The sequence below is a fragment of the Terrapene carolina genome, unplaced genomic scaffold (genome assembly GCF_002925995.2).
Source record: "Terrapene carolina triunguis isolate 2854851 unplaced genomic scaffold, T_m_triunguis-2.0 Scaffold85, whole genome shotgun sequence".
Taxonomy (NCBI): Eukaryota; Metazoa; Chordata; order Testudines; family Emydidae; genus Terrapene; species Terrapene triunguis.
In genome coordinates this window covers 23,206,226-23,232,822 of record NW_020664436.1, presented here as the reverse complement: position 1 = coordinate 23,232,822, position 26,597 = coordinate 23,206,226, and the positions used below count along the sequence as shown (strand labels likewise).

Here is a 26,597-nt window from a genome sequence, read left to right as displayed (position 1 = left end):
GGTCCAATAAAAACTATTACCTCACCCTACTTGTCTCTCTCTTAAAATTGTCATACTTCCGGGGTTAACTGCATTTCTGCCTTCTCTATGGTCTGCTAACAGCTACTGCTTACTAGGTCTCAAGCATTCAGCCATCACCTCTATGTGGGTGGGGACCTGCATCCCTCTCCCTTCAGATCAGGAGTTTGTTTGCAGTCTCCTAGCAATTCACCAGCGACCAGCACCTGCCATTTGCTCTCTCTCAGGGACAATGTCAAGGTTGCTAGTGATCAGCCAGCTTTTACAGAGCACAATACATTTATTTTAGGATAGTAACATTTAATATAAAATGAAACAATAGAGTGTACGTGCATACTAAGTTTACTATCTTCTAAAATGAGACCCTGGCAGGTTCCAGTCCTTCAAACCCTTCTAGCAGGGTTTTGCCCTCTTGGTTACAAACTCATGACAATTTTTTAATCAAAACGAGGGTCCTCTCAGCCAGTTCAGGCTGGCTTTTTATACCACAAGCTATTTCTTGTCTCCTGGGTATCTTGAATGCAGTCTGAACTAATATATGCAATTAACTGCAGAGGGTGGTACTTCTCTGAAGCTGTTTACCTGTCCCAGGATCTGCAATAATCACGTTCCACTGATTTTAGTTCCTTGGCGAAGCTCAGTAACCCTCCCCCATGGAGCTAGAATACTGTCCCTATTTCACAAAGATACCTATAACATTTACAGATACAAAAGTGTATTATTAATCCCAGCGGCTAGCATCTGGCACATCTGAATCTAATAGCTTTTTGGAGTTTCCATGCTTCCTAGGTCACTCATCTGTCACAAAAATTACTTAGTTTAACATGCGGTAGTGAATTCCACAGATTATATCTGTTTCTTAAAATAGTAAATGTTAAATAGATAAAATATTTTTAAACATTTCATTGCATTCCCTCATTGTTGTTTGTTTATTCAGAGGATAAATAGGAAGCACAATATTGCCCTTCTCCAACTCATTATTTCTTTTTATATACTTTTATCATATCTCCTCCTACTCTTCTCTCAAAGTAAATCTCTCTCTGATGATCGCTATCTTCCAGCCTCCCGTGCGTCTAATATTTACATTGGCTTTTTCTATCTTTTCTGTTTCTACTACATCATTTTTGAGTTGAGGTGGCAAAAGCCACACACTACATATTAACAAAGTGAACACTCCTCCACCCATTCCCTTCCCTTGAGAAGTAATACAGGACTTGAGCCAATAACAAGCAGTGATGGTGAAGTATATTATTGTACTTGGATGTATGCTTGTTGACAGAGTGCTGCCCTTTGCTTCAGACATTGAACAGAGCTTCCATCTCCCTGTTTTTCTAAGCAGTTGTTACAGTGAATGCTAAAGACTGTATTCCACTTTTGAAAGAATGTGTTAATTTTAGTGTTCTAGCCCACATTCCCCATCCCATTCCTGCCACTGTAGATTAACATATCACACATGGAAAAGATGTAAAAGGATGTTACTATGCAAATGTTCTCATCAGTATTTGCTTTCTTAGGGCTTGATCCTAAGACTCCCTTCTTTCCTGGGCCCCAGTTGTTGTACTGGGACTGCTTGGCTGAGTAAGGATTACTGAATAAGGATTTGCAGGATTAGGCTCTAAATTAAGATGGTTTTTAGTTGCTCTAAAGCTCTTCGGAAACCTATATATGAAAAACATAAAGAATATTTTTTTAAAAACCCCATTAATGATGTATTGTAATATAAACCCCAAAGCTGCATTAAATATGAAGTCACACATGGCCGGGTTCCATACCTTTTACACATTCCAAACTCCCTTTGACTTCAAAGTGAGACTTGTCTATGTGAGGAATATGGGATTGGGCCCCTAATATCCAGTGGTATAAGGATAGTACTTTTGGGCTTTTTTTCATCTTCAGAACACTTTTTACAAACATTAACCTCTGTAGGTAAACCTCTTCACAGCCTATGAGATAGGTAAATAAGTATTTTGTACCCATTATACAGATGAGGAAATTGGCAGAAGGGGTAAGAGCAAAATTCTGAATCCTTACTTCCAATGACTTCAATGGGAGTTCTTGAGTAGAGACTACAGGATTTGGCTGTAAGTAACTGCCCTAAGGTCATGGGCAGACTCATTGTTAAAGTTAGGAATAGAATTCAGGAGGTTCCTAGCTCCTAGTCCTTGACTTACATCACTAGGTATGACTGATGTATACTGTGTTGGTCACTGAGAGTAATGGAAGGTTGGAAAGTAGAGTTGGGATCACAAAGACATGAGCTGTTTGAATCAGGCAAATCAGAGAAAGAGGAGAAGGTTGCTGGATTTTTTAATCTTCAGCATTTTCATTACCTATGGAAAAGGCTTTCTTTTGTAGCAGGACAAGTTATCGTAATGAATAATGGTAGCCACTATGGAGATAGCAAAAGGAAAGCTTAGTTTATGTAGAATATAACTAGTGTAAAATAGCAGTAATATGATTAGCTAAAGAAAGTTAAGTGAGTAGTTTGTTCCCCTATCTCTTTCATTTAGTTTTGTTGAAAGAGATCATTTGACATCCCTGATGATTAAAGTCCAGAATTTATCCATAGAACAGATACGTCACAGGTACTTGCAGAGCCTTACCTGCAAGCTTCTATCCTTGTCTAGAGGGACCATCTGTAGATGTAGGTTAAGCCTCCATTCAGCCCATGGCTTCTCTACTTAGGCTGTTAATAAGACTGCCAATAAGCACCAGTTCTGACAGTGGAGGTTGTGATTTGGACACACTGTTCACTTGGAACTAGATTTAATCTACCAACTCATTTCACATAATTACCAAACAGCTGTCTGATGGTAATGACTTTAAGTTCATACTAGCATTGGACATATTCACACTTCCTAGAGTGGAAAGAGTCCTTGTGTAATTACCAATCCCCTGAGCCATCCTGTACCCATAGAGAGAGAGAGAGAGTACCACTTTGACAGAAATCATTAAAAAAATTGAGTTATTTTGGAGAGTTGAGAGAGAAAATGGATCCTGTCTTTTTCTGGCACATTTGTAGTAACCCAGGCACTAGCACCTGAAGCTGTGGTGCAGAAGTTCAGAATGCTGTCCTGGGGGAAGAGTCAGCCAGAGAAAGGGTGGCTCGAGCTGGAGAGGGGGCTCAGAATCTGCCCAAATGGGCAGTTGGAAGGCGGTTAGAAAAAAAGGTGGTGATGAGGCAGCATTGGGTAAAAATGGATTTTGCTGAGGAAGCTGGGCCGTGACTGACCATGTGCAAAGCACAGAGCATATGACTGGTGAGACGGACCATTGGGACATTGACAGAGGGAATACGGTTTGGGTGCCTGGGGAATGAGTGTGGCCCTCTGGGTGAGGAGCTGTCATTTGTGGATGGAAAGGAGTCTCAAGATCAAGCCCTAACAAAGGGCTGGAAAGAACCGTGATTAATGATGCCAACTGTCTAATCGCACAAAAACATAAGAACATAAGAATGGCCCTACTGGGTCAGACCAAAGGTCCATCTAGCTCAGTATCCTGTCTTCTAACAGGGGCCAATGCCAGATGCCCCAGAGGGAATGAACGGAACAGGTAATCATCAAGTGATCCATCCCCTGTTGCTCATTCCCAGCTTCTGGCAAACAGAGGCTAGGGACACCATTCATGCCCATCCTGGCTAATAGCCATTGATGGACCTATCCTCCATGAATTTATTTAGTTCTTTTTTGAACCCAGTTATGGTCTTGGCCTTCACAACATCCTCTGGCAAGGAGTTCCACAGATTGACCGTGCATTTTGTGAAGAAATACTTCCTTTTATTTGTTTTAAACCTGCTGCCTATTAATTTCATTTGGTGACCCCTAGTTCTTGTGTTTATGAAAAATAGTAAACAACACTTCCTTATCTACTTTATCTACACCAGTCGTGATTTTATAGACCTCAATCATATCTTCCCTTAGCTGTCTCTTTTCCAAGCTGAAAAGTCCCAGTCTTATTAATTTCTCCTCATACGGAAGCTGTTCCATACCCCTAATCATTTTTGTTGCCCTTTTCTGAACCTTTTCCAATTCCAATATATCTTTTTTGAGATGGGGTGACCACATCTGCACACAGTATTCAAGGATTTATATAGAGGCAGCATGATATTTTCTGTCCTATTTTCTATCCCCTTCTTAATTATTCCCAGCATTCTGTTCGCTTTTTTGACTGCCGCTGCACATTCAGTGGATATTTTCAGAGAACTATCCACAATGACTCTAAGATCTCTTTCTTGAGTGGTAACAGCTAATTTAGATCCTATCATTTTATATGTATAGTTGCGATTATGCTTTCCAATGTGCATTACTTTGCATTTATCAACATTAAATTTCATCTGCCATTTTGTTGCCCAGTCACCTAGTTTTGGGAGATCCTTTTATAGCTCTTCATAGTCTGCCTGGGTCTTAACTATCTTTAATAATTTTGAATCATCTGAAAATTTTGCCACCTCACTGTTTGCCCCTTTTTCCAGATCATTTATGAATATGTTGAATAGGACTGGTCCCAGAACAGACCCCTTGGGGACACCACTATTTACTGCTCTCCATTCTGAAAACTGGCCATTTATACCTACCCTTTGTTTCCTATCTTTTAACCAGTTACCAATCCATGAGAGCACCTTCCCTCTTATCCTATGGCAGCTTACTTTGCGTAAGAGCCTTTGGTGAGGAACCTTGTCAAAGGCTTTCTGAAAATCTAAGTACACTATATCCACTGGATCCCCTTGGTCCACATGCTTGTTGACCCCCTCAAAGAATTCTAATAGATTGGTGAGGCATGATTTCCTTTCCTAAAACCATGTTGACTCTTCCTCAACAAATTATGTTCATCTATATGTCTGACAATATTGTTCTTTATTATAGTTTCAACCAGTTTGCCTGGTACTGAAGTCAGGCCTACAGGCCTGTAATTGCCGGAATCACCTCTGGAGCCCTTTTTAAAAATTGGCGTCACATTAGCTATCCTCCAGTCATCTGGTACAGAAGCTGATTTAAATGATAGGTTACAGACTATAGTTAGTAGTTCTGCAATTTCCCTTTTGAATTCCTTCAGAACTCTTGGGTGAATACCATCTGGTCCTGGTGATTTATTGCTGTTTAATTTATCAATTTGTTCCAGAACCTCCTCTAATGATACCTCAATCTGGGACAGTTCCTCAATCTGTCACCTAAAAAGAATGGCTCAGGTTTGGGAATCTCCCTCACATTCTCAGCCATGAAGACTGATGCAAAGAATTCATTTAGTTTCTCCACAATGGCCTTATCGTCCTTGAGTGCTCCTTTAGCACCTCGATCGCCGTGGCCTCACTGGTTGTTTAGCAGGCTTCCTGCTTCTGATGTACTTTAAATAAAAATTGCTATTACTTTTTGAGTCTTTGGCTAACTGTTCCTCAAATTCTTTTTTGGCCTTCCTAATTGTATTTTTACATTTTATTTGCCAGTGTTTATGCTTCTTTCTATTTTCCTCACTAGGATTTAACTTCCACTTTTTAAAGGATGCCTTTTTGCCTCTCACTGCTTCTTTTACTTTGTTGTTTAGCCACGGTGGCTCTTTTTTGGTTCTTTTACTGTGTTTTTTAATTTGGGGTATACATTTAAGTTGAGCCTCTATTATGGTATCTTTAAAAGTTTCCACGCAGCTTGCAGAGATTTCACTTTTGGTGCTGTACCCTTTAATTTCTGTTTAACTAACCACCTCATTTTTGTGTAGTTCCCCTTTATGAAATTAAATGCTACATTGTTGAGCTGTTGTGGTGTTTTTTCTGCCACAGGGATATTAAATTTAATTATATCATGGTCACTATTACCAAGCGGTTCAGCTATATTCACCTCTTGGACCAGATCCTATGCTCCACTTAGGACTAAATCAAGAATTGCCTCTCCTCTGGTTGGTTCCAGGACCAACTGCTCCAAGAAGCAGTCATTTAAGGTGTCAAGAAACTTTATCTCTGCATCCTGTCCTGAGGTGACATGTAGCCAGTCAATATGGGGATAATTGAAATCCCCCATTATTATTATTGAGTTTTTTATATTAATAGCCTCTCTATTCTCCCTGAGCATTTCATAGTCACTATCACCATCCTGGTCAGGTGGTCAGTAATATTTCCCTACCGCTATATTCTTCTTATTAGAGCATGGAATTTCTATCCATAGAGATTCTATGGTACAGTTTGATTACTTTACAATTTTTACTTCATTTGATTCTACACTTTCTTTCACTTATAATGCCACTCCCACACCAGCACGACATGTTCTGTCCTTCGGATATATTTTGTACCCTGGTACTACTGTATCCCATTGATTATCCTCATTCCACCAAGTTTCTGTGATGCCCATTATATCAATATCCTAATTTAATATGAGGCACTCTAGTTCACCTATTTTATTATTTAGACTTCTAGCATTGGTATATAAGCACTTTAAAAACTTGTCTCCTTTTAGCTGTCTGACATTACATGATGTAATTGAATGGGACTCTTTTTTATTTGATTGGTTCTGATCAGACCCTGCCTGTATTTTATCATTTTCCATCCTCTCGTCCTCACTAGGACATAGAGATTCTCTATTATTAGATCCTCCCATAAGGGATGTCTGAACCACCTGCTCCTCTGCACCCAAACACTTTGCCCCGCACCCTTCCCTGCCCTTTCCCCTAGGCCCCATCTACTCCATTCTCCTCCCTCCGACGCTCGCTCTCCCCCACCCTCACTCACTTTCATCGGGCTGGGGCAGGGGGTTGGGGTGCAGGAGGAGTTGCAGGATGGGGCTGAGGGGTTCAGAGCGTGAGAAGGGGCTCTGAGCTGAGCCTGGGGCAGGGAGTTGGGGTGCAGAAGGGGGTGCGGGGCGCAGGCTCTGGGAGGGAGTTTGGGTGCAGGAAAGGGCTCACGGCTGGGGCAGAGGGTTGGGGTGCGGGAAATGGTTCGGGGTGCGGGCTCCGGCCGGGCGGTGCTTACCTTGGGTGGCTCCTGGAAGTGACTGGCATGTCCGGCTCCTAGGCTCAGGGGTGGCCAGACAGCTCTGTGTGCTGCCCCTGCCTGCAGGCACGACCCCCAGCTCCCATTGACCGCAGTTCCCGGCCAATGGAAGCTGTGGAGTCGGCGCTCGGGGAGGGGACAGCGCGCAGAGCCGCCCGGCCGCCCGTGCACCTAGGAGCCAGAGGGATGTGCCAATTGCTTCTGGGAGCTATGCAGAGCCAAGGCAGGTAGGGAGCCTGCCTTAGCCCCACTGTGCTGCCGACCAGACTTTTAGCAACCTATTAAAATCTACCGGATTGGTTTCAGTAGCCACCAGATTGGTTTCAGTAGTTAGCAGATCGATTTAGATTCCGGGAGGGTTGGCAACCCTAGGTGTGGTCATCACAGAGTTGAAGCAAAGGAGCATCATAAACTGAAGAAAGGTGAAGGTGGGACAACTGGGGTGAAGCAGGACTTTGCAACCAGGGAGAGGAGGAGTTTATTACCTCTTGGTAATAAACAGCATGTTGTTGAAAAATGTCTTTTATTGTGGTGGTAACTTAGGGTTTATTATTTTCCTAAGTGAGTATTGGATGTTAATATAATATAAATAATAGAGTAATAATATAAAGTATTGTTTCTGACAAATTTCTGGGTTTTTCCTTAATACATTTTTAAAATTTAAGGTTATTTCCATTCTGTTGGTTTGCCTCTGCCGCTCCTCACAGTAGGCAAAGCCTAGCTGAGGCCTGGGTCACTGCACATGTTCCCACCTGTTATAGTTCTTCACCATTGCAAGAAAATTATTGGATACATTAGATGGAATACAGAGAAGAAAATAAAGTGGACTATCTGGAGACTGGGAGAAATTAAATTATGTACAGCAGTGACTAGAAATATATGCATTACAATTTCATAGGAAGATTTAGAAAGGGGTTCTATATTAAAAGGGGCAGCTTGAAGGATAGTTTTATTGGCTAAAAGAATAGCTGGCCCAATTATGATTAACAGATGCTTTTAGCTGAAATAAAGGGATATATGTAATAAATAAATAAATGGAATGAGTTCTAAGCATTACAGTTAATTTTATATAGTTAAAATAAGCCGCCTGGATGCATCTGGTGATAGTCTTACAATAGCTGGGTGCGATGTATAATTAATTTCCCAAGAGATAATCCATGTGTGTGTATGTAACAGACAGCGGTGGTATTTTTGTCTGTTTATATGTACATTGTATTGCATCACTGAGGAAGGCAGTGCATCAAGGAGGCTGGGAAAGGCAAGCAAGCCTTCACCTGAAATTTCAGTTCAACTCCAGTTTCCTCAAAGATGGCCAGTGCCTATTTGCCTAATGTTGTACACTAGGTTCCATCCACTGCTATGGTTTCCCTCCTAGTGGTTAGAGTCTATAACGTTGGCCCCGCCTAGCGGTAAGAGTCTGTGGTGGCAGCCCTGCCAAGCCATAGCGGGTAGGGGTAACTAGGCCCTCCCGCTCCACTGTCATCTGACCCAGGTGGTGTCTTGGGCACTGTAAGGAAGATGCCTGCTATCTGTGGTCCAACTAACACCCTCCCCTGGGTCTCTTCCTATCGCTTTTTCCTTCCTTGGGGCACATCGTGGCTTGTGGTTGTCCCTTGCAATGCAGCCAAGGGCCTCTGAAGGCTGGAGAGTCCCAGCTTCATGCCGCAGTCCTCCTCCTACAGATACTCCTGGCGTAACCCCTCCATAACAGTGAGTGCAGGTCTGTCTCTCTCCACCTGCCACCCTGCTGTGCTGAAGAGACTCCCTGGCTGGCCCCAGAGTTGTTCTGCACCCCCCCCTCCAGTGTGGGATTTATCTACCCCATTATAGTCATGTTAGGCAACTGCTTGATGATTGTCTTTAAAGCCAAGGGTGTTGACTGCCACACTGATATGAACCTTTACAAGAATGTTTTGTTTTGTTAATTTTTCCTTTGGAGCTCTAAAATCTGATAAGTAGAGCTTGGAAAATGTAAGAGTGGTAAATTACTTATGATCTGAAAATTTTTGCAGCAGTGGTAATGTACATTAAATATAAAGTATTGTTTGTTTTCATATCAGTTTTCTCCTCCCTCCATCCCCCATACTAGCTATTGTCCTGTGCTTTGGCTTTTCACAGTCTCTCTGGCAGATCCAGTTATATTTTTGAACCTGGAAGTTGTGACCCAGGGAGTTGGTGCCAAACGGCAAAAGGCACAGGAGGTGCATATGGTTTTACAGGAATACTGTGGGTTGGATATATGCATAATAGTTCACCAAAGGGTAACATGTGAGGTCTCTGCTGAGAGCCAGTGGCTCACTGGTCATCATAATCCTTGCAAAATGTACTTTTAATATGTAAGGAATTATGAATTGTGGAAAAATTGGAAAGAGTCCAGCAGAGGGCAACAAAAATGATTAGGGGTCTGGAGCACATGATTTATGAGGAGAGGCTGAGGGAACTGGGATTGTTTAGTCTCCAGAAGAGAAGAATGAGGGGGGATTTGATAGCTGCTTTCAACTACCTGAAGGGGGGTTCCAAAGAGGATGGAGCTCGGCTGTTCTCAGTGGTGGCAGATGACAGAACAAGGAGCAATGGTCTCAAGTTGCAGTGGAGGAGGTCTAGGTTGGATATTAGGAAACAGTATTTCACTAGGAGGGTGGTGAAGCACTGGAATGCGTTACCTAGGGAGGTGGTGGAATCTCCTTCTTTGGAGGTTTTTAAGGCCCGGATTGACAAAGCCCTGGCTGAGATGATTTAGTTGGGAATTGGCCCTGCTTTGAGCAGGGGGTTGGACTAGATGACCTCCTGAGGATCCTTCCAACCCTGATATTCTATGATTCTATGAATCTATACTAAAAATTATGATCTTAAGGTCTTGGAGTTTAGGCAGGTCACCAAGAGGTGACATACCTCGGAAATGTTCCTTTCAGGCAGGAGGTAACAGATATCTATTTTCCTGTCTGATCATTTGGGTATTATTTATTATATGTCTATATGCATACTGAACCCTTCCAGGCTAAATAAGAGATTGCAAAATCTACAAGATGAAATGGACAGCAGGAGGTGTCCTCTTTATGAATAAAGACAAAGGACTGTTCTGGTATATCTAGTGGGGGCAAAGAAACACACTGAATCCTTCACGTAGAAGGCAAGGTGACAGCATGTCAGCCTCATGAAAGGAGGGTCACAGCCAAGGGTATAAAACACTGAAAGGAGTTTGGGTGAACCAAACTCTACAAGACATGAGTGTTAATTAAGTCTGGGATCTAGAATGTTGCCATTTGTTTCAAATACTTCTTGCTATTGTTTGAATCTCTGTGCTTTGTTAAATAAACTTATACTTGATTTCACTATAAACATATCTAAGAGCTATGTGTTAAGTGGAGAGGTGATCTGAGGTGGACCTGGGAAACTGAAGGCCACTGTTTCTTTGGAAAAAATGAATCTGTGAATACTGTGAGTGCCCACTGCACCACTGGCTGGACACTCCAGGGAGATGCTCAGAGGGCTTGAGAGTGGGACTGTGCCTATTGCTAACTTGTAGAGAGACAGTGGGGCCTGTGAGGCCTAGAGGGGAGTGCTTGTGTTGCCTGTGGCCAATGGAGTAGGGGAGCTGACTCCTGGCAGGCACAGACAAGGCTTCCTCAAGCTAAGGGCGGGTGGTAGCGTGGTGCTTCACAATCTTGAGAGCTCCCGGGAGGTATCACAGAAGTCTTTCAGCAGAAACCCTGCGCTACATACTGATGCAGTAGCAGCTACTGAATATGAAACTAATGTCTTGAACTACTGTAGGCTCTCTCCATTGCCCACCCATAGTAATATAGCAGAATTTGATGCTTCAGTTAAGAAGGGGTATGGGAAGTTATTTTTGATAAACAAATTACCTGTACATTTTGTGTTACTGACTCTTAAATACCAAACCTCTGTTTAATTCCACTGGTTACCAGACATCATTATTGAAAATAGGCCATTGGTGCAAAGTTCATAATCTTGGCCTTCTGCTTAAACACTCACGATATCTACTACTGAAACATTCTCTGTGTTAGTTCTCTCATGTGGATAGCTAATACAATACTGTTTTCTCGCTTTTATATTGGAATGTGTTGCAAAGCCAATGAATTCTGATACATGTCTTTATAGAAGTATCACACATCACTTTTTATTATTTTTTTTTTACCTTATGGTAGAATGTTATGTCATGTCTGGAAACCAAGAACATTTGAAGTCCTATTTAAATTGCCTTTATATCTTTTCATGAATGAATTATATATCATGGCTGTCTGCCTTAATTTAGGTTTGTGCAAGTCAGAAACTATGCAGTACTTTGAGGAGGAAAGTGAGTGATATTGAGACCCAACTACCAGCTTTACTTGAAGCCAAAATGCTTGCTGTATCAGGTAAGGTTTACGTGATAAGAGATATGATGGTAATGACTTTAAGTTCATACTAGCACCGGACATATTCACACTGATTTCCTAGAAAGGAAAGATTCCTTGTGTAATTACCACAATGTCTTAGAAAATGTTTAGTGAGGGGGATATGTAATAGTCATGCTGAGAATGTGGTATCTTCGCCATAGTCCAAATGTATAAATATGTGATTAGTAGATTTCCTGACTTTTACACGTTAAAAGTACCTACCACTCTTCAGTATCAGAAGAGCCATAAAAATAACAAAAAGTATAATAATTACATGGATAGGTTTTAAATGACACCGTAAAATGGAATACAATAATTGGTAGCTTCTGCTATTTAGATCATTAAACAACTAATGTTGGCAGCAAAAGAGCAATTTGGTCCTTGGAAGCACTCGTGCGTATTCTTTACAACCTGTAAAACACTGAAATGTGAATACAGAGCCTGATTCATGACAGGGTTACATGCCACTTATTTGGGATTACTGCACCATTTACTAGGGGAAAAAAGACTACGCATAATTTTGTTAAAGAGCTGGCTTTTGTAGTTCAGCAAGTCCTTTCCCACACATGTAAGTAGATACCTCTCCATTAGGCACCTGCTACAGAGGACAAGCCAAAGTAGAGGAGGTGTGGATTCAGGCAAAAAAAGTATTCAGTCTTGCACCAAATTAAAGGAAGAGGTCAGTGTGTATTTTATATGTGCCAAAAGGACACACATGATCTGTGCTCTCTTAATTAGAAGCTATAGTACTATTTACAAAAGCATACCTAATTTTAGAATAAAGTATCACGAGGCATCACATGTACTGTTTTCTACAGCTGAATAATGTAAAACTTGAATGCAGACTTCATGATCAAACAAAATCCAAATGGAAATAATTAGAGCCCTGATCCCTGCAAGATGCCAAACATCCTCAATTTCCATAGTCTTCCATGAGTCCCTTACAGACTACAACCCCTTATGTTTTGCTTGGGTAAGGATTGCAAGGTCAGAGCTGTAATGGATTTTCTTGTGCATATGTTAAAGAAACATGGATCTGTGTATTTTTTGGAGCCACGCGCCAGATTCACCAGTATTCTCCAGCTGCTTTGTGCAAAGTAACCAGAAACCAGATTTACAGTTTTTTGTGTTGCGAGAGTGAAGAAGCCATAAAGAACTGGTGCATCAGATTTTGACACTTTTAGAAAATAAAATGTGTTCATCAAGTGAAATCTTCCGTAGCAAAGCATTTTGTACTAGTTTTTAAAAGAGGTTGCTTAGGGTTCAGCAAGGGATGCAAGAGACAATTTAATGCCTCTGTAAACTGTCTTCTCAGTGCTATGAATATGTTGCTTTTTAGGAGTGACAGCACTGTTTCTCAGCAAATTACCATTTTTTCACTCTGGCCCTCTGAAAAGCTCTTCTAGTTCAAGAGTATTTCAAGGATTTTATAAAGTGTTCCTTCATTTTCCCCTTCCCAAATGTCTATATTTTGCTTTCATATGTTGGCAGGAGTGATAACTGTTAACCTCTGACAAAACAGAAGCAAATTATTCTGAAGTTTGATATTCGACAGAATAATCTGTTGGGTGCAATCTTGCAATCCTTACTGAGACAAAACTCCTATTTACTTCAGTGGAAGTTTTCCATGAGTAAGGATTATGGGCTCCAGTTCTGTAAGTTTGTGCTGTTCTCTTCCATTGGCTCTTTTTGTTTTTCTGCACTGGCAGTGTTTGTTTGATATGTGTGATTCATGTGACTTGACTTCTTTGCATTTCTTTGTTACTAGTGGGGTTTTGAAGATTAATTTTTTTTCCGAAGGTGTAATAAAACTTCGTAAAAGGACAGAAACCTGACTGCTGTTGCTAATGTCCAGTCATGAGGCATCTGACTAGAGATTTTTCTTTACGCAGTTGTGCTCTAGGGAAAAGAAAGAAGAACAGAGGTAGAAAGTGAAAAGCCTTTGACACTCTCAATCTGAGGAGTATCTTTATATTGCAGTTTAGGAGGAGTTTTATTTTCTGAATATGAGCCAGTTCCTGCAAAGTGCTGAGCTTAGTGTAAACCACAAATCCCACTGAATTCAGTGGGAGGTGCTGTGTACCCTCAGCTTCCGCTGAAGTCAGTGGGAGAAGTTGAGGGCACTCAGCACAGCATCTTTGCAAGATTATGCCCTATGTGATGTGTTGCTACAGTTTGCTTTCGTTTTTACCATGGAGTAACGGGGATCTGTGAGCAACAGAGTGAGACAATTTAAAGTAGAGAGGAAACAACATTATTTTAATTTTTGAATTAAGTGTGGATGTGATTTGATGACTTGGATGCTGTGGTTCTTCTGCTGATTTATAGCTAAAGTTTGATATGGCTGTTGATAAAACCTGCATACTAGTTGAAGAGAAGAAAACTAAATATCCTACTTACTGTACACTCTTTAAGATATGGCAGGAAAGAGGCGGACACATCTGTAATGGTGGATATTGATCCACTGTTTCTCAGTGTACTGACCTGGATAGTTTATTTACCATTCTTCTTTTCTCTTCTTTCAGATTTGTTAGCTTTGCTCTTTCATGTGTGTGTGCACAAAAATGTAGCCATGCAGCCAGTGGGGTTCCCAGTGGAGTCAATTGGACTCCATGGTTCCCATTTATTCCCTGTTTACTTTCCCATACTCCACACACACACCATTTGGTGCTAAATCACAACAATGTCCCACTAGCTAAGTATGGGTGGTTTTGCTCTTTCTGGAATCCATAAATACCACTCTGAGTGTCAGGCAATGTGATTATTTGGAAGAACTGCAGTGTGTTCTTTTCCTGAGAAAATGAACACCATGCCTCTTTAGAGTACTCTCAGCCTTTGCTGGCTTGAGCAACGAGAGACCAGACTCCTCACAGGGCAACATAATAACCTGCTATTAAGTTGTCTAGAAAGTTTGTATTAATTGAACTTTTTTCTCATCTGCAAATAAACTTCACTTTTATTTCCCCTTAAGTTCCTAGTTTCTTCGTTGATGCATGCACTTGGAAGACTCGTAGATAAAAAGTTACTAGAAAGAAATAATTAAGGGTTTCATATAGGATGATGCCACACTATTTGAAACATGTATTGCTGTAAAATATTCCTTGTGGGTCTTTTATGTGCAACTCCAAAAAGCATTCAGTTTTTGTTACATTGCGAGGAGAAATATTTTGCTTTCAGCAATAGGTACACTATGGTAAAGTGCAGCAGTACTAGTTTAGTATTGCAGGATATGCATTATTATAGTCCTTCAAGAATGTAGCGTTACCAGAAAAAATTGAGAGACTAGGCTATGTGCAAATATTCCCATATAAAACAGTGCAGGGGAACAGTCCGTAGTAGTTGTCGCTGTCCCAGCCGGGCATTGCCATCCGAGTCACAGCACCAAAATTGTGGAAGAAAACAAAGTCCTCACTCTGAGTTTAAAGCAACAAGCCAGAGGCAGCTTTATTACGAGCAATTGCAATTGGTCGGGAGAGTACACACAGGCAGAGATTTCCCTACCTAGGCAGGTCTCCGCCAGATAAACAATTAGGGCAAGCATTTATACCTTTTGTTACATACAGTAATCAACAGCTGCATTTTGTTTTTACATATTCCTTCCTGATATATTACTTTTCTCAGCAATTTTCTGCTACAGTCTGTGTTTCATTCTTATCTAACACAAGGTCAAAATAACCTTTCTCAGTTTTTTTCCCACTCGCCTAGGCCCTGCATTAAAGTCTCGCGTTATTAAATAGAAGAGTTAGCCTGACTCTTGCTCTTCCTGGAAGAATAAGATGTCTTTTCCCAATTTCCACAGAGCCTTGGCACCGTTCACCATCTTCAGTGCCAAGGAAGAAGTAGAAGTCTGAGAGAGGACATTCCCCGGCCCTGAGGTCGACGGGGGATGGAGACGTTTGCAGAGTGGGACCTGCACCCTGACACTCCATGACTCCAGCAACCCATGCAGTGTCATTGACTTCAGCCCTAATGTGGGTGCTGTTGAGCCTGGCACCGGAGGGTCACCGTGGTACCAGCACTTTGGCGGTACCCTCCATGCCAGAGGCATTTGTCACAGTGAGAGACCTATTCTCAATATTGGTACTCATGTCTCTGGCTATATAAAAGCCGATGATGTTGGTGCCAGTAGGAAGGAAAGAGCAGACTACGGTGGTACTGAGGTCCTTGTTACCGTCTAAAGGGAAACCGGCAATGATGACCCAGCCCTGATTTCCTCCTCTTCGGCACTGCTCCTCCGTGGTCTCCAAACAGAGACTCACTGGAGTCAGAGTCATATGCCTTGAGCAGGAGCTGGCACTGGCATTCGAGTCGGCACTACCCTGCAATGGACCCGCGTCAAAGTATCCCATAAGCTGTGTGGCCCTTGGACAGTGGCAGATACCGGTACAGTGGCCCTTCTGGAGTTCCTGGGCTTTTCCCTGGATGCAAGGCCCCCAGTCCAGACACTCCTACTCGGTGGCCTCCAAGGCAAGAACACTACTGCCACTCTGATCAGAGCCTGATCAAGGCTCTGGTACTGAGGCTGGCACTGACTATCAGGAGCCAGCACCACGAGACCCAACTGATATCCTTTGTTACAGACGCATCAGCAATGGGCTGGGGTGCTCACTTGGGCTCCCTTAGAAGTCAGGGCCTTTGGTGTCCAGAAGAATTTTCTCTACACATCAATGTCAAGGAGCTCAGAACAGTCCACTAGGCTTCCCAGGCATTCCAAACCCATGTGGCAGGCAAGAATATGTCAGTTCTCACAGACAACATAATGGCAGTGTTTTATATCTCAGTTCACCTTGAGGCCTCCTAACTACCGGGAACATAGAACGAACTAGTGGATCACCTCAGCAGATCCTTCTCCGACCACCCTGAATGGTCCCTTTGCCCAGATGTCATAAAAGACATTTTCGAGAGGTGGGGAACACCCCACATAGATCTGTTTGCGACAAAGCGCAACACGAAGTGTCTCCGTTTCTGCTCCCTCCTGGGCCACAGTCCCAGATCTCTTGCAGATGGTTTCCTCCTTTCTTGGACGGGACATCTCTTCGTTTCCTCCTATTCCATTCATACACAAGGTCCTGCTGAGGATCAAGTGAGACCAAGCGTGAGTCATCCCGACGGCTCCGGCCTGTCCCAATGCCCCCCCCCCCCGCATTGATTTGCCACTCTCCTGGATCTCTCTGTGGAGATACAAATCCTTCTGCATCTAGACCTAATCTCCGATGACCATGGCCGTCTGCGTCACCTGAACCTCATGTCCATCCATCTGACAGTCTGGAAGCTCTATGGCTGAACTCCGCAGAACTAGCATGCTCGGAGTAGGTCTGCAAAGTCCTCCTAGGAAGCAGGAAGCCACCCACTAGAGCTACTTACCTGGCAAAATGGAAATGTTCTCTATCTGGGCTTCCCAGAAGGGTGTCTCACCTACGCAATTGTCACTACCTTTCATTCTGGAATACTTACTACACTTAAAACAAGGTCTAACCATGGCTTTTGTTAGAGTCCATCTGGTTGCAATCTCAGCCTTTCACCCCTATGACATTTCTAATGGCTTTCTTAAGGGCCTTGAGAGGTTGTACCCCCATGTGTGACACCCAATAGCCCCTCCACCCCCTGTGACCTCAACCTGGTTTTATCAAAACTGACAGACCCCCCGTTTGAACTGTTGGCAAATTGCTCCCTGCTGTACCTGTCCTTGAAGTTGACCACCTTAGTGGCCATCACTTTGGCCAGAAGAGTTTGAGATCAGTATCTTCATGTCAGAGCCACCTTACTCTGTATTCTTCAAGGACAAGGTCCAATTGCGTCTTCATCCATCTTTCCTTCCAAAGGTGGTTTCTTGGTTCCAGAGCAATCAGGCTATCTTCCTACCAGTTTTCTATCCAAAACCACACGCAAACAGGGAAGAGCAGAGACTCCACTTGCTACATGTTAGGCATGCTCTGGCTTTCTACACAGAAAGGACCAAGCTATTTCGGAAAACTACTCAACCATTTGTAGCCATTGCAGACAGGGTGAAAGGTCTTCCTGTCTCAGCCCAGAGAATTTCATTATGGATCACGTCATGTATCCTCACATGTTATGACCTGGCAGGGGTTCCTGCCCCATATGTTCTGACAGCTCATTCTACAAGAGCACAAGCGTCTTTGGCAGCGTTTTTAGTGCAAATGCCTATCCACGACATTTGTAGAACAGCAACTTGGTCATCAGTACACACATTTACTTGTCATTGCGCCATCACTCAGCAGGCTAGAGATGATGATGGAATTGGCAGAGCAGTACTAGAGTCAGCATGTCAACTAAACTCTGAGCCCTCCACTTGTACAACTACTTGAGAGTCACCTACATTGGAATGGACATGTGCGATCACTCAAAAAAGAAAAACTGTTACTAACCTTTCTGTAACTGTTGTTCTTCGAGATGTTGTACATGTCCATTCCAAGACCTGCCCTCTTATCCCTCTTCAGAATTGGCTGAAAAGAAGGAACTGAAGGGCCATAGGGTTGGTGGGGCCCCTTATATCAGCGCTATGAGCACGTGGCACCAGAGGGCACCAGAGCCGACCCAACGCATACCACTGATGCAAAAATTTCTGGCAACTGTGCTCGGGGTGTGCACACACCTACATTGGAATGGACATGTGCAACACATCTTGAAGAACAACAGTTAAAGAAAGATTAATAACCGTTTTCCCCCTGCGTGTCTTCCATTGTAATTTTGGAGAAATAGAATTGTCTCCACAAAACATTTTTACTTCCAATGAAATCAGCATTTTCTGACAGAAAAGTTCCCTGTCAAGGAATTTTTGGCCAGCTCTGTTCAGAATGGACATTCACTCTAAACTAATGGATATAGAAAAAAGATACAGTTGAGATCAGAGTTGGAGAGGATGCATATGTACTAGTGAATCTGCAGGCCAAAGTCAAGCAGTTAAGAGGAAATTATGGGGTAAAGTTTTAAAAAGTGACTTAGGCTCCTAAGTCATATAGACACTTTTGAAAATTTAACTCATGTTCTCTACAGTTGGTGATCTGGAGAACTGTGAAAGAAGGAACAATGTGAAAATAAAAGAAAGGCAATCTTATGTTATTAGTTAAGAATGAGGACATTTTAAATCTTAGTGCAGTGGAGGAAGTAAGAACAGATAGGGCTCGCAGTCTTCTCTCTTCAAGCATAAAAAATTGTTGCAGGGACATAATTATACACTTATGTTACTGTCAACAAAAAGACCTCTTGATAGAAAAGGTCAAGATTTATCAGCTAATATACTGAGGTTGTGCAGAAAAATAAAGTCAACTGAAGAACTGCAGGTGGCGGGAGGAAGGAGGGGGAAATACCTAAGATACAGATGCAGTTTCTGATTCAAAGTTATCTTGTCCTACAAGAATACAACCACTGTGAAAGATCTAAAAGAAGAGAAGTATCTTATTCAATCTTTCTGGATACTTGTAGAAAAAAAATACTGAGTTGCCAGGGAAGGACATTGAGGATGAGCAAGAGAAAAATAAAATAATTCCCAAATAAATGCAAGGATCTTACTTGAGATGAATAATCAAGACAAGCTAAATAGGGTTGACTATAATCAGAAATGACATTTAAAGCAGGAATCATATGTACATTAATGGTCCATTAAAGGGACACTAAGACACACATAAATAGATGGAGAATATTCAGTTATTTTACTAAACATATATTTAGAAACTAATGATTAGATGGTGTATGGGAAAGCTCCCTTGAGGGTGTATGCTGTGTTAATTGGTTTAGTGGGCATGATGTTGAGGGGCAGCTATATCAGATTTTAAATCAGATAGACCCTCTGGTGTAGATTGGCATCCTCTCTATAAAACTATTCAAAAAGTGCTAATAAACCCATTGGCAGATGTTTTCAATACTACATTGATAGGGAAGAAGCTCACAGCATCAATAAAAGAAGCATTTCTACTAATCCTCCCTAAGTCAGTAAATGTCTAACTGTCTGGACATCCTACTAACTCATATCTCTCAATCTCCCAAGGCCCAAATGTGGATCATGACGTGCAACAGACCCCAAATGGGAGGGGGGAGGACGGTGGGGGGCAGGGCTCCATGGACCCCCCTCCCCAGGTCCCACTGTCTGTTGCTTAACCTCTCTGTTCCCCTAATTGGCGGCCCTTGGGGGAGCTCTCTGAAGGCAACCACCCACAGGCAGAGGATTGGCTCCGCCTCTTCCCTTCCCCTTACAAGAGAGGAGGATCTGGCTGGAAAGAGGGCCAGTCTCCCAGGCAGCCCCTAGACATTCAGCTCTAAGGGCTCAGTCCCTTCCCCTTGTAAGAGAGGAGGATCTAAGTGGAAAGAGGACCAGTCTCTCAGGCAGCCCCTAGATATTCAGTTTTAAGAGCTCAGTCTCCTTTGCGGGGTTTACCTTCTATGCCTCTTCCTGGGGCGTATTGCTTTGCTGTCAGTCAGGGCGGCTTCAGGAGCGATGCATCTTGTGGCTGTCTCCTCCTCAGCTGAACTACCTCTGTTACCAGCAGCCTCTGGGTGGAGCAGCCTTCTTCCTTTTCACCGTCCTTCCTAGGTAAATTCCCCCCTTAAACTCCTCCTCCTCCTCCAGGCTGAACAAGCCTTGCAGGTACGTTAGTGTGGAATAGACCCACAGGAGCTTGTTAGCCTCTGCCATACCAGTGTGAGGGCATGTCCTTTCACAGTGACACAATTTTATTCACAGAGGAAACTTAAAAGATAATGGAGCTTTAATATAAATAACTGTACAATCTGTTTAATAATTATTTATTTTTTTCAGCAGTAAAATAAGGGGACACCAAATGTGTGGATATTAATAACTTAGGAACTAAACTGAGTGACATCCCTCAAAAAAGACACAATTGAGGGGTATGAACTGACCTGTAAAAAAAATATTGGCCAAGGTTTAGGCTAGTGGTTTAAACAAAATATCATCCACTTATATATACAAAGAAGAGACAGGCAGGTAACAGACTGTTAGATGGCGGTTGAGGGATTATTTTATCTGACTAATCAAATAAATGATTCTGTATTTTAGCATTAGAGGCTAAGAAAGCATTTAATCAGGTAGAGTGAAATTATTTTAGAGCAGTTTGGAACAATATGGAATTGTGGATAACTTTCTTAGATGGACAAAAACTTTATATCTGTAACCTGCTGTGAAGATGAAGAACAGAGGATATAATCAGAAGTTTTCATTCAATCTGGAAGCACGAAGCAGGGATGTTGTGTGTTACCTGTGCTTTTTACCTTGACAATGGAATCACTCGCTGAAAGAATCCACTGCAACAACATTGTTAAAGGATACCCAGCACAAAATTTCCTTATATGTTGATAATGATACTTTGTTCTTAGCCAACCCCATAATTACCTTGAGGGAACAGTCAAAAATGTAAATAGTTTTGGAACTATGTCAAAGTAGAAAGTTAATCAAATGAAGTCTGACATATTGGCCCAAAGGTTCAGTTAGATACTGGTACCTTGGAATACAATTATCAAATAATATATATATTAGTTATATGAATTTAAATATAAAATACTTACAAGTAGGAGAGTTGGAAAGGCAATACTATTTCATGGATGCAGGGTAGTTCAAAGAAAATCAACATTTTATCTACACTCACCTTTGTATTCCAGACACATCAATTTACAGTACTGGGCAAAATGCTCCACAAAGTGCAAAAAGATATTTAATCTTTTATATGACAGAAACAAAACCCCAGAATAAATGCAATCCCAAACATGAAAGTCTACTAGTGCTGCCATTTAAACTTGGTTTAATCTTAACCTAGACAAGCATTGGAACCATTTCAGAACAGAAGGAATATTGTTTAGTGTTAAACAATAATAACTTAGCCTGCATTTCAATACCCAATAAGTAACAGCCATTCTGCTGGGGTATAATATCATACAAACTGAGTAGTTTCCCCTCTTTATTATATCCTCATCTAGAATTTAATCAGCAAAAATGTTAGGAAATCTTCAGTTTTAGGAAGGTATGTAATAAATACAATAGGTCAATTATATCATGAAGACACTAATAAGTTTCCAAAAAAATTAGAAACCACTTTGGGTGTTCATGTCTCCCTTCTACCAATATTTACAGCTCAGATCTTTGAAATCAATGGAGCTGCACCAGTTTACACCACCTGAGGCTCTTGCCCAGTATTTTTTATAAAACATAATAAATAGGATGTTGGTAGATAATGGATTTAGAATCAGTAGCTCTACTGGAACTGCAGTTAATAAGAGTACCATCTCACAGATAAATACGTAAAGTAATGGAGAGTCAAAGAAAGAAGAATGCTAGCTTCTTTGGGTTGGGTTGGGATGGGGGTTGGGGGAGATGCTAATAGAGATACAGCCACTGAGAAAAAACTATTGATGCAGTCTTTTTGGTCAGTGTCTTTTATATGTACCATTGTAAAAGAAAACTATTTTGAGATATTGTATCAAAGCTTTAAAAAGTTTAAAAATTGCTTATTCCAGCAAAGCTTTAAAAGTTTATAAAATAGCCTGTGATCAGTGCAGGAAAGGGATGTGGAAATATAGGAAGGTTTATTCTTATCTGGTAGGATGGCTCAGAGGCACAAGAATTATTGGGGCAAGATTACAGATCAAATCAAATTAATGCTCAAAAATAGCAAGGAAATATAAATTAGCTAAGGTTAACTTGGTAACCTTTTGTAATGCAGAATATTGCACTGATCCATATAAGTAAAAAATACTGTAGCAATATTTATTTTAAATTCATTTTCACTATTTTGAAAATTTTAGGTTAATGTGTGATGAATGGTATAATTCTAATTTTTGAATAGTAAGAAAATAAGGGGTACAGTGGAAGATCTGAAGTAAACCACCATTTTAGGTAATGTTTTGTCAATTTACTAGCTGTGCAGATGAGAGATTACATGTATGTTTAGGTATTGTAACTGTGTGAAAACAATTTTCTTGAAAATAATAGTAATGAAATCTGACAAATGCTTAGACACGGCTGAGGTGTGTGTTTGAGAGAGAGAGCCACTAATTTTCTTCACTTCCTTCATAGTTAGTCTTATTCTTGCAAGTGTAAATTAGACCCAGATGTAGAAACTAGGCCAAGAAGGTTTATACCTCATTTGGAAAGAATATTAAGATCCTTACACTGAATAGAGATCTTATGTCATCATTTCACTAATAGCATTGAATAACTGTTTTATTAGATATATAGTAGCTGGCCTGAAAATGGGAGTTGGTTGGGCGATTGATTGTGATATGACCTCCAGCATTTTTAAAAAGATAAGAGCATCCCTCTTTTGTGACCTATATCTGCATAAGGTGGAGGTACAGGTTAGTAGCCTGGCATGTGTATTTAACCACTTCCCTTTTACCAAATGTACTGTGTTGGCACTGTTGCCTCTCATAATAATCTGGACATTGGAGACTAGGGAATAAGATTATTTCCAGATGGCTGCTAAAAGGCTTGCAACAGGTTGGCTTTTAGTTTAAAACACTTCGTCTCTTAATGATAATTGAGATTAGGTAAAACAGAGCCATCAGAGTAGAAATTTGCCTATGCCTGGTGGTGAACATATGATTTAACCACCACTCCACATGTTTATGCTAATGTGATGTTAACTCCTTTGTTTGCTTGAGATCATGCTGCAATCTGCTTAATTTTATGCAAATTAGATATTGTCCTCAGAATCCTAGCAAGTTGACAAAATGGCCTTATGTTAGGCAAGTTTGCTCAGTCTTTCCTCACATGATTCATAAATTGTGCTGCTGTTCCATCAAAAGACACTGGTGTTCCTCTTTCCTCTTTTGTAACTTTCTCACTGTCAAGAAATGCTGTTAAAAAAGGGGAAGAAAATTCAGCTAATGTCTCAGTGTGCCTATTGCCTTTCAGTACTCCTCCTCAATATCTTGGCTAATTGGGCTCCTTGGGAATATAGGCCTTAACATATAATTGATCTATCACATTCGGTATCCTGCCTCATCAGTGGTGACCTATACCAGATGCTTCAGAAAAAGATGAACCTCTCAACCCAAAAGCCATTATTCCCCTAACCAATTGTGTAATGTTGTATATTGGGGATAAATAGATCAGGGGGATAGAGAATGAAAGGATTGGTGAGTAGTAATTGGATAGGATGGTAGTGTGTAGTGGGAGGATAGATGGAAAGAGGAGAAGGAGGGTGTGGAAAATAAGCAAAGAGCAAGAGATTACTGGGAATAAGATGACAGAGAAAACATGAAGAAGGGAGAAAATATAATGCTGGGAAGATTATATATTTGTGTTCGTGTGTGCGCACACCATTCACATAAATGATCATTCCACCTTGCACTCCTATAGTGCATTCTTGGCCTGACTCTAAGGCAGAGATTCACAATTTTTTTTGTTGATGGACCCCTTTTCAAATGCAGTGTTAATCCCAGACCCCTAACTGAGCAACTGATTGACAAAAGTATATGTATGCTTCATATAAACACGTACTGTTAGTAATGCTTTAAGTAAAGGAGTATAAGAGTACTTACAGATATCAGTGAGATGGGTGTGTCTGTTTCTTGCTGCAGAGTCTGTCTATCCTTGGGTGGTGGTTGACAAGCAGACTTGTAAATCATTCTCCACTTCCAGTTGGGACCTGAACTTTGTCTTTATAGATGTCATGGTAGAGAATGATGCTTCACATATATATGTTGCTGGCAAAGGTAGCAACATTTTCATTGCTTCTGTAACTAATACTGAGTACTCCGCAGCAACAGTTGACCAAAACTGGCCAGGTGTCTGTTCCTGAAACTACAGGGCCATTCAACCAGCTCCTGTTCTGCTTTTCCACTCAAACAGCAAGACAACATATCAAAAGTTGAGAACAGATCCCAAACCCAATCATATTTCTCCATGTTTATGTTTTTAAAGTAAACACTGAAGTACTCTGCCAAAGTTGAAAGGTGAGCAGTGATCTGTCACTCAGTTGTCATGCTGTTAGTATCCAGAAAATCTGTCAATAGAGGAAACATATCTGAGATTCCACTGCTCATTCTAGTTTTCCAAACCTCTACTTTATTCTGAAATGTTGTAATCTTGTCACTCACCTCAAGTATGGTGGTATCGCCCTCTTGTGTGAACAGGTTCAGTGCATTCCACCAGTTAAAAATGTCTGTGAGGTCTGCAAGCTTTGCAATCCATATTGGATCAGAAAAGTTTGCGGCAATCTTGGGATTATGCACTGAAAGAAAACACAGCAGCTCTTTGTGAAGCTCAAAAACTCTTTCCAACACTCTGCCATGAGATAGCCAACTCACTTCCGTATGAAACAATAATGTGTTGTATCCTGCACCCATTTCTAAACACAGCTTTGCAAAAAGGTGTGAATTCAAAGGCCAGGACTTTACAAAATTCACAACTGTGTCAGCTGCATTGAGCACATCATGTAATTCAGGTTCCATTTTCTTTGATGCAAGGGCCTGGCGATGCAAGGTACAGTGTGTTACAGTTACCTGTGGATTTATGGCTCATATTCTTGCTACACCACCACTTCTATTGCCTATCATAGAAGCAGCACTGTCCATGCAAACAGCAACACATTTCTCTCAATTCAGCAATTCAGCTTTCATGAAATCATCCAATAATTTGAATATTTCCTGATCTTTTGTCTGTTTTGGTAACTCCTGACAAAAAAGAAAACTTTACAAAATTTCCCCCAGTCAAACATAACGAACAAAAACTAATAATTGTGTTGCATTACCAACATCAGTTGTCTTATCAAGCTGAATTGCAAACTGTTCACATGTACATAGCCTTTCAGTTAAATAGCATTTTACATTATTTGAAAGCTATTCAATTCTCTTACTAACTGTGTAGTTAGAAAGTGTTACGGCCTTAAGTTTCTTCGCTGCATCTTCCCTTACCATCACTTTGCACATTTCTACAGCAGCTGGAAGAATCGGTCCTTCTCCAGTGGTACAGGATATTTTACTCTTTGCAATCTGAAGCACTGTTAAGAAAGATGCTTTCAGATCCTTTTCTGGAACCGATGTTGTGTTTGTCATTTGAGTTTTCTGTTGATTGTTTCTTCTTTCTCATTGAAAAAAGTCTCTGGATTTGTCTTTATACTCAAGTTGCCTTGTTGCGAGGTGTCGTTTCAATTTTGCAGATTTCATTGCTTTGTTTGACAGGATTTATAAGCATAGAACGCATTGCAGTCGTCCATAACTAAATTCCATAAAACCAAAATCAGTATAACTTTTGTCAAACTTTCTGTTCATTTGTTTCTTACTCCTTCACTCTGCATTGTCCATGACTTTAGCACAACTAGCAGTACTAGTATGAGGACATTTTAAAAATTTATCCATTTTTCAATGTAATTTGCTCACACACTGTAAAAATATATTCCACTTCCACCCACCGTCTTAGTTGTAAAAGACGTCTTAGTCGTAAAAAAAATAAAAATGGACATCACTTCTGATTTGCTGTCACAAAGCAGTGAGATTTTTTTATGTTGATGCTTATGCAATGTGAGTATTACGGCGTTGTTCACGCACCATTTGTTGGTTTTTATTGTTAGGCAATGCAGACGTGGTGAGAATTTTTTTTTCATAATATTTTGCGGACCCCTTGTGCAGTCTCTAAGGATCCCAGTTTGAGAACCACTGTTCTAAGGTAAAATCTGGTCTCTTTATACTGCTCAGGCAGCTCAAAGGAGCCTAATTCTGGCTATAATTAGTCAGCTGAGAATTTCCCTGAGTGTTTCTCTCAGCTGGGGTAAAGATATCAGAGTCAGTTCCTGATACAACCTCTCACCTTCCTCACTGGCACAGAGCATGTGCTGGGGAGGGAGGAGGTGGCTCCTTAGCTGGTGTAAATTACAGTAGCCCCTAGATTGCCCTAACTTGCTCTGAGGCTGAGGCTGTTGCAGAACAGCCCACCAACTCATGGAGCTGTGTAACTGACCTTTCCCCTGTGCTTAATAGATCTTGGATGTAAAAGAAAATCTACCCCTCCATCTTCAAAGTATAATCAGTGTTTGAATTGACTTGAGCACATATAGAAATTACAGGGAGGAGGAGGGAGGGATTTCCTTGTCTCCTTTGCAATTCTTTCCCCTCTCTGGATACTGCTATTCCTGCCAAGAATGACTTTTATCCCTGATTTATAAAAATTCTTCTGGAGAGCCAACTTTTTGTCTTTGAAAATACAATAGAGTATTCCAAATTAAATGGATTTTAAGGAA

The 26,597-nt window shown here is 41.2% G+C and overlaps 1 protein-coding gene across 1 annotated transcript in view; it reads left to right on the top strand.

The window, feature by feature from the left end:
* Positions 1–26,597, top strand: part of DISC1 (DISC1 scaffold protein) — a 339,029-nt gene that overhangs the window by 130,122 nt on the left and 182,310 nt on the right. Inside the window, 1 exon segment of the mRNA XM_024209411.3 lies at positions 11,268–11,370. Coding sequence (XP_024065179.3) covers positions 11,268–11,370 — 103 coding nt within the window.